Here is a 17525-nt window from a genome sequence, read left to right as displayed (position 1 = left end):
TAAAATATTAATAACTTTGTTAAAATTTTTTTGTTGGGAGGAGAAATGCAAAAACTTGAAAACTCTTAATTAGACCCAAAATTATATCTTTTTTTTGGTAAAACGGATCACAAGAGTAAAAAATGAGATATGGAAAGGAAAAACTCAGTTTTTGGTATTAATCAGATTATAAAATTATTATATGCTTCTTAATTAAGGTTATATTTAGAAAATTTATTTTTTTTCCTCCCACCTCACCCGCGAAATAAAGTCTCGAATGATGTTATTCTTAAAAAAATGTCATATATTATCTTAAAGAGAAATTTATAACTTTTTTTACATCTTCTTAGATATGTGTATTGTCTTAGAAGATGTTATTCTTAAGAATTAATTAGAATTATAGAAAAGTAACAGAGAGATTTTTAATGACTGTTCCCACTTTTTACCATAGGAGCATGCATTTGTAATTTCTAATATTTAATATGTTAGAAATACGTATCCGTAAATTTACGTATCGGTAAATTATGCTCCTATGGTAAAACATGGAAATAGTCATTAATAATCACCCTGTATAAGGTCACAAAAAAAAACTTTACATTTTCGCGATATGTGCTATTTTGTCAAATAAATTATATTAGTGTTACATAAATGTGAATTAAATAGAAAAAGTATCATTAACTTTTATTCTTTTTTTTGGACTGCATGTCTGTTTTTGCATAGATTCTATAATAAATTTAAGATATTTATTTTTAAGTAAATACCATTTGGTTTAGTTATTAGTAATATTATCATAGTAGGATATAATAAAGTTCTGAAATGCAATTTACATGAAATGTAGGGGAAAGTAGGGTTATTGTACGCACTGGGTAATTGTACGCTTCGTGGTTTGGCACCTTCCCGATGAATAGAAATTATATCACGACGATATTTGTAGGCTGAAGGCATTTTTTAAATATATAATCATACGTTATATCATTTAAAAACGTAGTTAATTGAAAAAATAAGAAAAAGTAAAATCATGATTTTTCTTGCGATTTTGGCGTTCAGAAAATAAGGCAATAAGTCCGTATTTTTACTTTAGTCATTTAATTTTGTTATACCTAACAAAAGTACGTTTTTTCCTGCGTTCTTTGAGCTATTGTTTATTAAATTTAATTAAATAGTCATCAAGTAATTGTTTTTTTATCAAATCAAGTTCGCCGTCGACAATTTTACGCATCCATCTTGAAAGGCGTGAGACCACGTGAGATCAACTATAGTGCCACTAGTACAGTGTAGTGCAGTGTAGTGTAGTTAAAAGAATGGGCTATAACCTCATTTTTCCTCCGCGTCCATTTATCCAACCGCACGTACAATTACCCAAGGCCCGAGAAATTTTTTCGTTTAACCACTTGCTTCTTTTTGCTGAATATAGCATTACCAAATAAAAAATTGTTCAATATGACAATACATAATGATAAAAAAATGTTTAAAGTTTCTATTTCTGTACTCGTATCGATTTCAACTTTAAAAATCACTTCACTGCGATAAATTTCCCTTAGGTGCGTGCAATTTACCTACTTTCCCCTACAATCGATATTAAATTATCGTTATTCATAGAAGGTACATTTATCAACACAAGATAAAATTAATTGAATGCAGAAATAAAAACCATAACTCCATATGGATGATAATGTTTTGTATCAAAGTAATATGGCTATAATTATAACTACTCGTATTTTAGAAGGATCTCAGGGAAAATTCCACGATGTTAAATTAAAATAGTTTTCTGTATATGATAATTTCCGATTATTCCTCAAACATTGAATAATCCTAGCAAAATTTTCTCTTAGAATTCTTTATACCAGGTAGCAAATTGACATTATTTGTCATCAATTGACATTGTCAAAATGATATATCAAAACTGTTGTTTTGACATGAGAGTGTCGACAAATAAGCTTACTGAGCTTCAGCTTACTGAGATATAATTTTTTAAACTTTCTATAATAAGGGAAAGTAGGTAAATTGCACACACCTAAGGGAAATTTATCGCAGTAAAGTGATTTTTGAAGTTGAAATCGATACGAGTACAAAAATAGAAACTTTAAACATTTTTTTATTATTATGTATTGTCATATTGAACAATTTTTCATTTGATAATGCTATATTCAAGAAAAAGAGGCAAGTGGATAAATGAAAATATTTCTCGCGCCTTGGCTAATTGTACGAGCGGTTGGATAAATGTACATACGTGGAGGAAAAATGAGGTTATAGTCAATTTTTTTAGCTACACTACACTGCACTACACTGTACTAGCAGCACTATAGTTGGTCTCACGTGGTGTCACACCTTTCAAGATAGATGCGTAAAATTGTCCACGGCAAACCTGATTTGATAAAAAAACAATTACTTGATGACTACCCATGCAACACAAGGACGTCCTTTAGACGTCCAATGGACGTCGCGGTCGGACATGTCTTGACGTCCAGATGACATACCAATTGTGTCTTGTAGACGTCTAGGAAACGTCCTTCGGACGTACAATGTACCGCCTTCTAACGTCAAATGGACGTCATTAGGACGTCTCAGCAGGACATAAAAGGACTTTTATGGACGTTGTTTGGACATTATTTTATATTGCGCGATTAGGACTTTATTTAGTAAAAAATGATATTTATTAGTAAAAGTAGTATTAAAAATGCCGAAAATGTGCGATTAAAACCGATTAAAAAAAAAAGTAATCCGAATCAATCGAGATTTCTGCATCGAAAATATGGTGTAAAGACAGATTGAAAATATTATAAAATCGGAACCCAGATAGATTTATTAAAACAGAATACATTAATATAAAACGTTATAAATGTTTAATTTACAAAAAAATATTTCTTATATCCTTTTCGTTAAAAAAGACTAAAAAAAGATTAAATTTGAATTAAATATTTAATTTTTGTACAAGATTATTTAACAATACAAATTGTTATTTACATGTAAAAATTATAGAAATTTATGTGGAACAGCGTTCCACACACACGTCACATTTGAAAAGACTGAGAGCGAGTATTCGTCTCGAGGTTACAACAAACAGCTCCTAAAAGTCTTACTGAAATTATGAGCTGGGGAGTCGGCCGCGGTGGCGCCTAGATATAACGCCCGTGACCGCATTCGACTCACGAGAAGATCTCTCGCGGTGTGGCCGCCTAGCGGTGGTGCCAACACTCACTTGTTAAATTTATTTTAATCCGAAATTACAGGATTTCATAAATTATAATTAAATTGAATTTTAATGTATTCATGTATTTGATTCACAGAATTATGTAAACAGATATGATTCTGTAAATCAAATATATATACCTTGCTGCTAGATGTATAATTACTTTCTTTATATTTTAAGTTTACGTTCCAAAACGTTTTTTCCAAGAAAAATTTTACTTGATATAATATACGTTATTATTTATTTATATTTTGAGTAGGATTTTCCTCACAAATAAAATAGCCATTAAATAGCATATTAAATTAATCGTTATAGTATTATACATATGTATTAAATATTATTATACATAATTTAAATATTATATATAATAAAATATTAAATATTAACGAATAATATATTTTATTAAAAAGCTATATACTGTATATTAAAGCTTCTCATATTATCAAAATTTGTAGTTTATGTTTATATATAGTTAAATATATCTTTTGTTAAATATTTTTTAACACGAAAAATTATCTTTATAATTTTATAATTTATAAAATTCTTGTATTATAATAATAATGATAATGATGATAATAATAAAAATACTCAACTTCGTTGACATATATGTATATAGCGGACCTTTTCGGAACGTACCACCAATATCTGCTAGACATTTAAAGGACGTTCTTAGAACATCTTCAAAATGCCTTATTTAATATAAGAACAACGCAATTTTCGAATGTATATTTATTATGTATGTTGGAAACATGTTTAATATACTATACATAATATGTTAAATATTACGAATCATCCCAAATATGTCCTGCGGATGTCCTACAAACGTCATACTGCAGCTATGATAAACCTGGATGTCCTTCGGACGTCTTTGGAACGTCCTATGGACGTACGAGATACTAGGACATTTGTGGACATGTATTAGACGTCCGGGGACATCCATGTGTTGTGTGAATATTTAACTTTCCTATACCCGCGCATTGGTCTGTCAGACCGACAACTCACATTATGTGTTTTTTGTTTTAAACGGAAAAGATTTGCAGAAATATGCAAATTAGATGGTCCTGAGTCTGCAGTGACAGAACTAATAACAAAGTAGGTCGTTGTTATTATTGTAGCTCACAAAAAAACCGCAAGATACATTACAACTGCATTTCTTGTAAGAAATATTTTTATATGGAACATGCCATTATGATATGCTCCGACTGCTATGGTGAGACATTATAGGTGATTTAGTTTATATTTTTTTACTTAGAATATTGTTATCTTTGAGATTTTAGAGTTTTTTTTAGTTTTGTTCAGTAAGAAATAGAGTTTTATTCAAGTTTTTATAGTACGTAAGATTTTCTAACTTTTGCCAAAGGCTGTAATAAAAGATTGTTAGTCAGAAATAAAAGTAAATTGATTTTATAAAACTTTGTTTAATTGTTTTAACACATAAAGCTATAATATTACACATAAGTAATTTTATTAATTCATCATATATAAACATGGCCTTTCCACTTTCGGTCCCACAGACGGTGCGCAGGTATATGTATATTATGTGTTACTCTATTTGACGCGGGTATAGGAAGGTTAATTAAATTTAATAAACAATAGCTCAAAGAACGCAGAAAAAACGTACTTTTGTTAGGTATAACAAGATTAAATGAATAAAGTAAAAATACGGACTTATTGCCTTATTTTCTGAACGCCAAAATCACAACAAAAATTATGATTTTATTTTTTCTTATTTTTTCAATTAACTACGTTTTTAAATGATATAACGTATGATTATATATTTAAAAAATACCTTCAGCCTATAAATATCGTGATATAATCTTTATTCATCGGGAAGATGCTAAACCACGAAGCGTACAATTACCCAGTGCATCCCTACTTTTCCCTATATATAATTTTATAACATATTTTAGAAAATTTTTCAGATTTTTCATATGAATTGAAACACTTCTTAAAATTTTTGACAATTTCTCCCAGAGTTTTTTATGAGAATTCTAAAATATTCTAAGGTTTCTCAGTGATTCAGTCTATAATATTTGAATGAAATTCACAAAATTTGATGAGATTTAAAGAATTCTTTTTTTTTGAATTTCTTATAATTTTTTGGGGAATTTAAAATATAAAAAATTAAAAATATGAGATATGGCAATTATTTTTTACTGAAGATATATCTATTTAGAAACATTTTATAGTACAGACATCTAAAGGTACAGAAATTGATTTTTTTGCATAATTATGTTTAATTATACATATCAAGTATGATTAGTGTCTCCTTTAGTCCTTATGAAAATCCCAAAATAAAGGTTAATTAATATAATCGCAGATTTGAATGTTTGAAGAATTACGTGATACGCTATACATTATCGCTCTGTAGGAGACCGCAAAGAATTAAGTAAGTTTTATATTCTACACTTCTTCAGTCGACTGGACTAGCATCGCTATAATGCTTAGCGGAAATCGTCCAGTTGTACATTATCCAAATAAGGAAAATCCCGAATACTAATTTCAACAGACGATCGGCGTAGTACAAGTACGTAAAGACTCGTCTCGCTCGTGGTAGTGTCGAAGGATCGTCCTTTAGAAAATATTGCCTCGTACCCAAGACGTACGCTAATATATATTCATTCCAATGAATATCCTTCGTGTCTATGAAAAATGTCTTTTTATCGGTGGGGCATAACTGATGCTGCAAATCGCGCAGGTTGTCATTACTGCAATTAAATTCATGTATCAGCAGAGTAAAAAATATTGATAAATTATTAATTATTTAAATTAATTTATACATTGAGAAAAAGATTGTTCACTAAATTTTTCAACTTGAATATTTTTAATTTAAACTTATATAAATTAAATGTAAAGGAAAAGAGAGTAATGTGGCATTTTTCACTTTGTTGAGTAACTTTGTTAATAAGCAATATTTTGTATTAAAATGTAAACGATTATATTCGTCTAAGTGATTTTAAACAAATTCTAGACTCAAAGTAATGAAACATTTATTACTTAGGATATGATTTGTAAAAATGTGACGCACTACATTATCAATGGATGAGAAAAAGTGGAGGTAATATAATTAGTCTAAACATAAATTTAAAAAATTGATTTAGTTCAAGAAACATACCGTATTATGTTGTAAAATTATGTGTATAATTTTTTTTAATTTTTAAGTTATTTAGAATTTTTCTGATTTAAATTTTTCTGCATTCAGAAACGTACATTACAGATATATATATAGCGATTTCGGCTGGGACACATCGGTGTGCCACTTTATCGGTGGCACGCAAACTGGCCCCGACTATTTTCTCAGGTCCACTTTGTGTACACCCAATATGCATTTGTGAGGTGTATCAAGCCCAGACGAACATGCGGCACCACTGAGAGACTGCATTATTTGACTAGCCAAACACAAAAGCTGCACCGACACCTGAAATGTGCAATATCGGTGTGCCCCAGCCGAAATCGCTAATAGATTATATTGTTTTATTTTTGTTTAACATTAAGCAATAAATATAAAATAATATCTCTAATGTTTTTGAATAGAGCGCTCTAAAGTGACATTTGACTTATCGAAGAAATATTTCGATATCAAAATTTTGCTTAAAAAGCCATATTAGTAAAGACCCATATTATTGTTCAACTTAATAACTTGTAATGTGTACAGTAGAAAAAAAAAACGTAAAATAACGAAGAAATACTCAAATATCATACATTTGTATGATAATAGGTTCAAGTTTACAAACAATGAGAAAGTATATATAATTAAGGCTCGTGACTCCTCAGCCGAGAACTCCGCGTTGACGGTAGCGACATTCCGTCGCGGACAAAATTAGAACTAATACACGTAAAACGTGATAAATTAAGATGTTGTCGTGCATATAATTTTGTTATTATGTGTTTATTGTGAAAATATGATTTGTCTCGTATTTATCAAATTCGTAAAAATGAACCGCGAGTAAATTCTTTGAATTTTAAACATAAAAGTACATTTTTCACTCTTTTCAATAGCTATCCGTGTATTTTTCTGTCTGAATAGGCGTCACTTTACATGCTTTTTACAACTATTTATTGACTGCTAGGCGAAAAAAGGATAGTCATGGCCAAGTTAGAAGTGTTTTAAAGCTATCTGATTAGTCTGTTTTATCCAAATTGGCTTTATTTTCAAATGGCATGTTTGACAAAATTATGTAGGGAGTGAATTTCCGTGCGAGCAATTCGAATGTTTTTGTTTTATTGTTGCTAGACGATAGATTTTAATAGCGAGTTCAAGAGAATTGATCTCTAAATGTACTTTTGAGTTAATAAATTATTATTTCTCCACCATTTAAAATTTTAACCATTCAGTCATACCGTAAAATACTCTATAATTATGTGACCGTGTGTTTTCTTGTTTCAGTAGCTTCACTTTACAAGCTTTTTACGACTATTTACTGATTGTTAGGCGGAAAAAGTCGTAACCGATATTTAGAAGTGTTTTAAAGCCATCTGCTTACAAGGGGAGGATCAGGTGAGTCACCCTGGGATTTTGATCCCAATTTTTTTAGTTATCCTGGAGACAAAAAAAAAGTTTACGTCTCCCGGCGTTTGATCGAATAGGCCTTAGTTTCGGAATAATAAATTTGTGAAAATTGGCCATACCGCGGCGCGCCATATGAGTCTTCTCGGTAAGTGTTTTCCCAACCATGTAGTCGGCTCCATGCGTTAGGTGCTTGCTTCACAATCGTAAGATCCGGGTTCGCTCCCGGATGTGTGCAATATTTTTATTTTTATTTTTAATAAGTGTATTTATTTATCTTGATGATATTGATATAGTATGCAAATTTCTAAAATAAAAAATTTAATTTAATATCACTTTCTAAACATTACTTTAAATTTAATTTGAAGGATATTTGAATTCAAGTAATAATATTTGAAATAATAAATAGGTAGTAATAATAATAATATATAAGTTATTTAAAATGGATAACATAAAGGCAACGTATCTAAATTTTCAAATTGTTTAAATTTAACACTGGTATTCTTCTACGATTAATTATTTTAAAAACTAGAATTTTAAAATACTGTTAATATTATTTCCAATTAAATTTTAAATTAAACAATTTGAAAATTTAGATACGTTGCTTTTATATGTTATCTATTTCAAATAACTTATATATTATTATTATTATTACCTATTTATTATTTCAAATATTATTACTTGAATTTAAATAATTAAATTTAAATTAATGTTTAGAAAGTGATATTAAATTAAATTTTCTATTTTAAAAATTTGCATACAAGATCAATATCATCAAGATAAATACACTTATTAAAGAAAAAAAAAATATTGCACACATCCGGGAGCGAACCCGGATCTTACGATTGTGAAGCAAGCACTTAACGCACGGAGCCAACTGCACTGATTGGGAAAACACTTACCGGGAAGGCTCATATGGTGCGCCGCGGTATGGCCAATTTTCACAAATTTATTATTTCGAAATTAAGGCCTATTCGATCAAACGCCGGGAGACGTAAACTTTTTTTTCGTCTCCAGAGTAACTAAAAAAATTGGGATCAAAATCCCAGGGTGACTCACCTGATCCTCCCCTTGTTAGTCTGTTTTATCGAAATTGATTTTATTCACAAATGGCATGTTTGACAACATTACGTTTCATTTTACGCAATTTCTCTTTTGACGTCACGACTTTTAATAAAGCTGCGGCAAGTACTCAGGAGCCTTAAATTTTCAACTAATTGTGTATTGACATATTAGCGTCTCCTAATAACGATAAAACAGCGGGCAATTAAATGAATAATTACATAAACACTTGAATTAGAATTTGTTGTCTAATAACGAAGAGAATAGAGATAGCCGTATTGTCTAAAGTAGCATTAAATACTGCATTTCCCTCTACATGTAGTTAAGTTAATTATATAAATGGTTAAACTGAAGTTTGTAAGTATTTTGCGTATTTAATTAAAAAGTACATAAATATTTGAACTAAAAAAATTTGGTCGAGTTGAAAGATTCAGTCAAATTGGCAATTTTTTTTCTCAGTATAGATATTTAAAATAGATTTAACTTCTTACCGGAAGATCCACTCCCTCATGAGATAGTATTGAATCAATTCCAATCCGTTCTTTACTCTATTTTGTACTCGCACCATAAAGGGTTTGTTTCCAGTGATAATGAGTAGAATATCTAACAGATAGGCTGGGATAGTGTGAAAGAATAAGACGGCAAGCCAGTGTACAATTTTGGAGGAGGTCATATCTCCACCGGGATACCAGAGCGGTTCTAAAACAAAACACGTATTGTTAGATGTATCGCATACTTTGCGGTAGATGTTGTAAACTGAATGTAATATTCCTTACGCGAGAAGGGGTTTTGAAATACGTGTTTTCTCCCGGTTTCTAATAAGTCACCCCAAGAAATTCGGTTCTCCATGTTCGTGGCATTCAGAAACTTTGGCTCGGGGGATTTCATCGTTCCGACTTGCCAAGCCAGAGCGATCGTCGCATTTACGGCCATATCGCAGGGAATTACATGGGCCATGTAATTTGATTTGCAAAGTATGGATCGTATCACCCCTTTGCCCCCGCCGATCATTATTCCGGTCAGGCCATTCATGTTGTCTATCCAGCCGGACACAGGCTCTTTATAAGACGCTGTCACTAAAATCATGGTCGATATTTCACTAATGATGTAATTGTGATGCGGACAAATTTACAAGAAAAAATTGGCTATTTATTCTACAACTGTAGAATAACTTTTTCCACACGGAGCTTTTTTTTTCGAAAATACTGAATGTGAAAAATATTGATAAAACTGATTTTTGTAAATATGTGAAAAAATATATGAGAAAATTTTACTTGCTCTGTTGTTTTAATATTATAATTTTAATCTTATTTTTTTGTGTAAAATATACGAATACATACATATTTAATCGAATATCTTATTAACAAAGTTGGACAAGTTAATTATATTATAACTATATTATAATTGTGTTTTATAATCTAACTTAATAAACCAAATTATTAAAGTAAATGGCGTCTAAAATTAATTCAGTTATGTTAATCGTTACAAGAATAAAGGCTAACTCATTTAAAAGTTACATTAATATTAAATTTATTTAAGTTAATTCTGGAAAACATTAAGTTAGAAATTCTGTAATTTCGTAAAGTTAAACTACTCAACACAATCATAATATTAAATATTAAATAAATTTAATATTTTCTAAATCAATTTTATACGAAATGACAAAGAAATATTGGTTTTTATGTAGAAATATATATTTTTTATAATTGTTTTCTTTTATATAGACAAATTTTTAACTTAGGAAAAAAATTAATAAATTAAAGTTTACATGTTTAAATAATAATTATAACTAAAGTAAAAACTTAAATTATTAAAAATGAATTAAAATATATTAAAAGTTATTAGCTTTTCAATTATAATATTTAATTTTTTAACTAATTATTATCCATTACTACTTATTCTGTTGTTTAAACAAATGAATTATTACATTCTACATATGACAAGCAAAGATTGAAGACATTTTTGAGAAAAGATTCCTTACCTATAGACGGACGTATGACTCCTACGGGTAGTCCGCATTTCGACACCAATTCCTCGCTGAGTGCCTTACTGTAGGCGTACGTGTTCGGTTGCTTGCCCAATAATTTCGGTTTTATCAACTCCAGGATATCATCCGTCATCGTATTCACCAAATTGATGATTGTTTCTGGCGAGATGCTAGATGGGTAAGCTCGTTCTTCTAATACGGACTCGCCACATTGGCAGAAAAACGTCGAAACATAAATCAAAGACTCGAGTAGAGGCATCTGAAATAAAATTGCGCAGTTTTGTACTCTTTTTCTTATCGAGTGAAGTTCTTCCGTTTAATATCGAAGAAAATTTTATTTTATTTTATTTTATCAAAATCATAAACGTATATTTTCGCGGTAAATAACCGCGAAAATTTACTTAAAAAACTTTTAACTTGGAAATAAGTTTGTGAATTAAAATTTATGCGTTTTAAAAATAACTAGATAAAGTTAAAAATTACATTATTAAAAATTATCTGACAAGAAAAGGTACGGAAGTGTTGTCCTCCGATTTTGACGATCAAACCTTTAAAGATAAGTCCTTACTTGTGTCATATGATCGTATCGTATCCATGATTGCGTATCATAATCAGCCAAGTGTGGACGGGGCGCCGAATTGTTTCTTCACCGTCCACATTTGGCTGATCATGGTACGCGATCATGGATACGATAATGCGACACAATTGAGGACTCACCTTAATGTGTTGTATCAAAATAAGGAACACGTTTTTTTTTATAAGTGCCCGTTTTCACTTTTAGAGGGTGAAATATCCCTTTGAAGATAATCGTATTTTTCTTTCGAAGCGAATATTGTCGAAACTATAAGAGATAGAAAAAAAATATTCTGAATGAAAGTTGAATGGCTCGAAGAGTACTTTATAACAGTGATAAAATTTTTTTTAGTTTTCAAAAGTTTTTGTTAATGTTTTACAGGACTTCTAACGCCATTCCGTTTTCATTCAAAACATTTTTCTTCTACCTTTTATAATTTCGATGATATTTGCTTCGAGAAAAAGATACCGATTTTCTATAAAGGGATGTTTCATCCTTTAAAGGTGGATGATACTTTTGTACCTTTCTTTGTAAGTTAAATTAAAAATTATTAACTTTTAATTTTAATATTTAAATTCTTAATTAGTTATTATTTAATCTTTATTACCCATAAAAAAATATCTGGTTAAATTACAGGGATGACACATGATTTTTCACGTCACTAATTGACTAATTTAAAATATTCTAATTAATTGTTCTATGAAAAAAATTGCGCTGTGGTCAATTGCAACATGATCAAACGGCTCCAATTACAGTTGCAAGTAACTTTAAATTATATCAGAATATCAAAATAATTTCCTAATAATTGTATATGTATTATAATTGTATAATAAATATTGTATTGTATTGCATAATTAGTCATAGTTATGCAGTTTTTTTATATTAATATACCCTGTGTTTTTAAATTTCGATAATAAAACTGTTATAGTGTCATATTAATACAGAATATTAACATTATTAAATTAATTACAATTCTAATGTACGTGTCTACTTTTGATATTGAAAATATGTCTTTGATATCATGATTGAAAAAAAATATAGTTAATATACACTACTCAAAAAAAAATAGGGAACACTTTCCAGACACCAAAAATTAGGCTATTTTCAAATGACTGTAACTCGATGAAAAATTATCGTAGATAAAAAATAAAAAAAGCATTTTGAAGCTTGAAGATCCAACTTTAACGTTCTATCAGCAGATTTTCAAAATTCTTTTAACTTCCTTGTCTTATGCAGTAAAAAAGCACACCCTGTTTTGTTTCTTAAAATTTCGTATTTTTGACACTTTGCAGCTCGACCAACAAATTTTTTTCGAATAATTCAAGTAAAGCTTCATAAACTACAACATTTTGCCTACAAAATGCTTTTTTTAAAATTTCTCTACGATTTTTTTTGACCGAGTTACGCAACTTTGAAGCTAAACCTGCATTTTTTACAAATGATATCCGTACTTCGTGAAAAATCATCGTAGACAAAAAATCAAAAAACCATTTTAAAGTTCGAAGTTTCAGCTTTAACATGTTATTAATGGTTTTCAAAAATTTTTTCAATTTCTTAGTACTATGCCCCAAAAAAGATACACTGTTTTTTCCTTGAAATTACGTATTTTTAACAGCCTGTAGCTCAATAAAAAATTTTTTCTCGACAAATCCAATGCAAGTGCCATAAAGTATGACATTTTATCTACAAAATGCTTTTTATAAAATTTTTTCTACGATTTTTTTTGACCGAGTTACAAGACTTGGAAGAAACACATTTTTTACAGTATCTTTTTCTGAAAAATGACGTCTACCGCCGACATTAGCATTACCCAATATGCACCACGTGGAGGTTGCCGGTCGGATATTTGCACATCGTGTGTGTGTGTGTGTGTGTGTGTGTGTGTGTGCGCGCGTGCGTGCGTGTGTGTGTGTGTGTGTGTGTGTGTATCACAGCATAGATAAGGACCCCACAGTTCGCCACTTCTGCGGTATTTAATGACTCCAAACCCCCTCTGCTGTGTGTGTGTGTGTGTGTATGCGCGCGCGCGCATGAGTGTTCAATAGTGTGTATTTCCTCTTCTCTGATCAATTACTGCTTGCAAGCGTTCTCGCATATTTATACATCTTGCAATACGATCTTGCGGAATGTTGTGCCAAATTTTCATTAAAATTTCTCCTAATTCTTCTAAATTTTGCGGCTGTTCTTCGCGACGCCTTAATCGTCGTTCTTGGCGTCGACGAAATAAACGCTATGATCAACGTTGCGTAATGCCAGTACGATCTTACAACGGCGGTTCCGTGATGGTGTGGGGGTGTATATCTCTTACAAGACAAAGTGATCTAGTGATCCTGCCACCTCCGGCAATGACAGGTGTTCGTTATATCAACGATATTCTAAGACCACACGTTTTGCAATTAAATCGAACCTGTCGGAACTTTATTTTCATGCAGGACAACGCTCGACCTCATACGGCGAATATAACGCGACGTTTTTTTGAACGACACGCAACTAGATTGTTAAATCATCTCGTCAATAGCCCAGACTTAAATCCAATCAAGCACATTTGGAATAAAATAGAACGACGATTAAGGCGTCGCGAAGAACAGCCGCAAAATTTAGAAGAATTGGGAGAAATTTTAACGAAAATTTGGCACAACATTCCGCAAGATCATATTGCAAGATGTATAAATATGCAAAAACGCTTGCAAGCAGTAATTGATCAGAGAGGAGGAAATACACACTATTGAATACTCATACGCGCGCGCGCGCGCACGCACACACACACAGCAGAGGGGGTTTGGAGTCATTAAATACCGCAGAAGTGGCGAACTGTGGGGTCCTTATCTATGCTGTGATACACACACACACACACACACACACACACACACACACACACACACACGCACGCGCGCGCACACACACACACACACACACGATGTGCAAATATCCGACCGGCAACCTCCACGTGGTGCATATTGGGTAATGCTAATGTCGGCGGTAGACGTCATTTTTCAGAAAAAGATACTGTAAAAAATGTGTTTCTTCCAAGTCTTGTAACTCGGTCAAAAAAATCGTAGAAAAAATTTTAAAAAAAGCATTTTGTAGAAAAAATGTCATACTTTATGGCACTTGCATTGGATTTGTCGAGAAAAAATTTTTTATTGAGCTACAGGCTGTTAAAAATACGTAATTTCAAGGAAAAAACAGTGTATCTTTTTTGGGGCATAGTACTAAGAAATTGAAAAAATTTTTGAAAACCATTAATAACATGTTAAAGCTGAAACTTCGAACTTTAAAATGGTTTTTTGATTTTTTGTCTACGATGATTTTTCACGAAGTACGGATATCATTTGTAAAAAATGCAGGTTTAGCTTCAAAGTTGCGTAACTCGGTCAAAAAAAATCGTAGAGAAATTTAAAAAAAAGCATTTTGTAGGCAAAATGTTGTAGTTTATGAAGCTTTACTTGAATTATTCGAAAAAAATTTGTTGGTCGAGCTGCAAAGTGTCAAAAATACGAAATTTTAAGAAACAAAACAGGGTGTGCTTTTTTACTGCATAAGACAAGGAAGTTAAAAGAATTTTGAAAATCTGCTGATAGAGCGTTAAAGTTGGAACTTCAAGTTTCAAAATGCTTTTTTTATTTTTTATCTACGATGATTTTTCACCGAGTTACAGTCATTTGAAAATAGCCTAATTTTTGGTGTCTGGAAAGTGTTCCCTATTTTTTTTTGAGTAGTGTATATAATAACATGGTTGTAAGACAAACAGAATTTCGAATTTATATATTATATAAGTCAATTAATATTTATTTTAATATTATATAACTATTTATACGATAATGATAGTTTAAAAATGTGATAACATATAATTACATGTAATTATAGTTTGATAATGATATTAGTATGCTAATATTAATTGCTAGTGTATATTTTCTATTAGTGTTCATACTAGTTAATTTCTCTTCGGTCATTATACATAAAATCAAACAGTATTAATATAATCGCTCTATCTTTGATTAGTGGATGTTCTTACCTGCTTTGCTAACGTTATGATGTTTGCAGTGCTCATGGTGTTCATCTTGATGGCGGTTTTCAATGGCATGTTGAACCTGACATTAGCGGCCATATGAAAGATGACGGAAACGTTATTTGTGAGGCGATCCTTATCCGCGGCGGATAAAGCGAGTTCTTCGACGATTATATCACCATGTATAACTATCAGTTTCTTCAGTCGTTCCGGATACTGTTCTCTAAGAATCCTAAATGGCTCTTGCTGCAAACACAGTTTCCACTAGTGAATGAACCTTTCTCAACCGCTCGAGATACATAATTCATACATAATTCATACAACTCATACATAATTCATAATTGAGCTAGAGTCAACGTGATCAGTGTAGACCAGCAGACGATGGGTCATTCATAACATCCAATCGAATTGAAGTAACGCTTTGTCTGCTTTAATTTACGATTAAATATGACGTCGGTTATCGACCTGACATTTAATAAACTATAAAAATGCCACTCTTCTAATTTCTTTTCTAAGGCAAGTATTAGAATGAAATTTGAATGAGATGTAAGTAGCATTTATCGATTTTGTACGCGGGCTTGCATAAATCAAGAATAGACGAGAATTCTTACCAAGTTCTTTTCTTTACACTTTGATGACGGTTATTTAAAAGATTCAAAGATGATGAAATAAATCGAAAATATCTGATGGCCCGATCAATGTCAAGGTGATTTGCGACATTCATATCGGTTTACCAGTCACACAGTTTGCTGTTTATTTATATAAAATTATCAAGATAATTAACTGGACGACGGAATGACTTCATTTTATTTTTATTTATCTTCTCAGAATAATATCTACTTCATAATTTTATCTACTATTCTTAGAATGATATTTTTAGAATATTATTTTAATTTTTAATAATATTCATGTAACGTTTTAAGAATATTGTAACGCTTATAGAAATATTATTTTATATTTGTTGTTATTTACAATAATTTAGTCATTTTATAAAAAGATGATTTTACTCTTTTTATCACAACATTTAAAATCTGTTCTTTATAAATAGAACAGTATTTTTATATTTATTTTGATTAGGAATATTGCTATTCAATATTATTATACTTGGATATTTAGGGTTTACATATTTTCGTCATAACTTTTTTTTTATTGAAACAAAAAATATGCGTATTAATAATTTTAAATTGTATGGTATTTACGGCTTAGAAATATATGACGAAAATACATTTTAACTCAAATGAAGTAAAACGGAACTATTATTATGCATAATTTTCAACATAATTTTCAACAGTATTCATAGGTAACATATTTATGATTTATAAGTATTTTTGGATTCAAATGCGTTGAAATACGAAATGCGCTATTTATCATGTTAAATTCGGATGTATTCATGGCTACTTTTCGTTTCACGCATACTGCAGATAATGCGCGAAACCGAACTTAGCTCATGGCTATACCAATAATCTACTTACGAAACGTTGTATGTCTAAAATCGGTAACTTTGTCAGAGGAACAAAAAAATTATTTTGAAATTACATTATAAAACACTACGTTACATTTATATTAGAATCATCGCTGGAATGCTTTATGATCGCCTTATAACATAATTAACGTTCTAGACAGTGTACTGAATACAACGATAATATAATAAAAATTCGATTTTAGAAATTTTTGACTTATGACGTTTTGTAAGTAAACCATCATTATTATATATTTTTAAATTCGAAAAATCTGAAGCACGAATTTAAAGAAATTTATTTCTACCCATTTCAAATCATTTTCGTTTGTTGAAAAATTTATATGTATATTACGAGTATAAATCTTATGTCTGTTGACCTTTTTAACGAGCTATTTTATTAAATATTATAAATGGATAATATTTAATAACTATTTTTATTTAATGAAAGTACACACACACACACACACATACACACACACACACACACACACATATGTGTGTATATACGTTTTTAAATAATACCTATGTTTTCAGAGTAGTAAAAAAAATGATAAGCTAGTAAATTTTACATTAAATATGATATACATTCAATTAAAATATCATGAATAATATTAAGATAATATTAATTACTAGGAACGAATTAACTGGTTAATTGCAAGAAAATTATTTCATATAATTTCTTCTGTAGTAACTATGCAATGTATTAATCGTAAATTAATTAGATGTATGTTAAATATCCACAATAGTGTGTGTTTAAT

At 30.3% G+C, this 17525-nt stretch overlaps 1 protein-coding gene and 1 long non-coding RNA gene across 2 annotated transcripts in view; one reads left to right on the top strand and one right to left on the bottom strand.

The window, feature by feature from the left end:
- Positions 1–15421, top strand: part of LOC113004885 — a 63264-nt gene extending 47843 nt beyond the window's left edge. Inside the window, exon 3 of the long non-coding RNA XR_005576444.1 lies at positions 15344–15421. This is a non-coding gene — a long non-coding RNA (uncharacterized LOC113004885). The remainder of the gene's footprint in view (positions 1–15343) is intronic.
- LOC105203468 (putative fatty acyl-CoA reductase CG5065) overlaps positions 4568–17525 on the bottom strand; it is a 43309-nt gene continuing 30351 nt past the window's right edge. Inside the window, 6 exon segments of the mRNA XM_039458128.1 lie at positions 4568–5612; positions 5614–5877; positions 9230–9437; positions 9515–9814; positions 10720–10984; positions 15315–15554. Of these exon segments, the coding sequence (XP_039314062.1) occupies positions 5573–5612; positions 5614–5877; positions 9230–9437; positions 9515–9814; positions 10720–10984; positions 15315–15554 (1317 nt within the window). The 3' untranslated portion in view covers positions 4568–5572.

Source organism: Solenopsis invicta, chromosome 15 (genome assembly GCF_016802725.1).
Source record: "Solenopsis invicta isolate M01_SB chromosome 15, UNIL_Sinv_3.0, whole genome shotgun sequence".
NCBI classification, from domain to species: Eukaryota; Metazoa; Arthropoda; class Insecta; order Hymenoptera; family Formicidae; genus Solenopsis; species Solenopsis invicta.
Note: the sequence above shows the minus strand (reverse complement) of the source record. Positions and strands in the feature narration are given on the sequence as shown.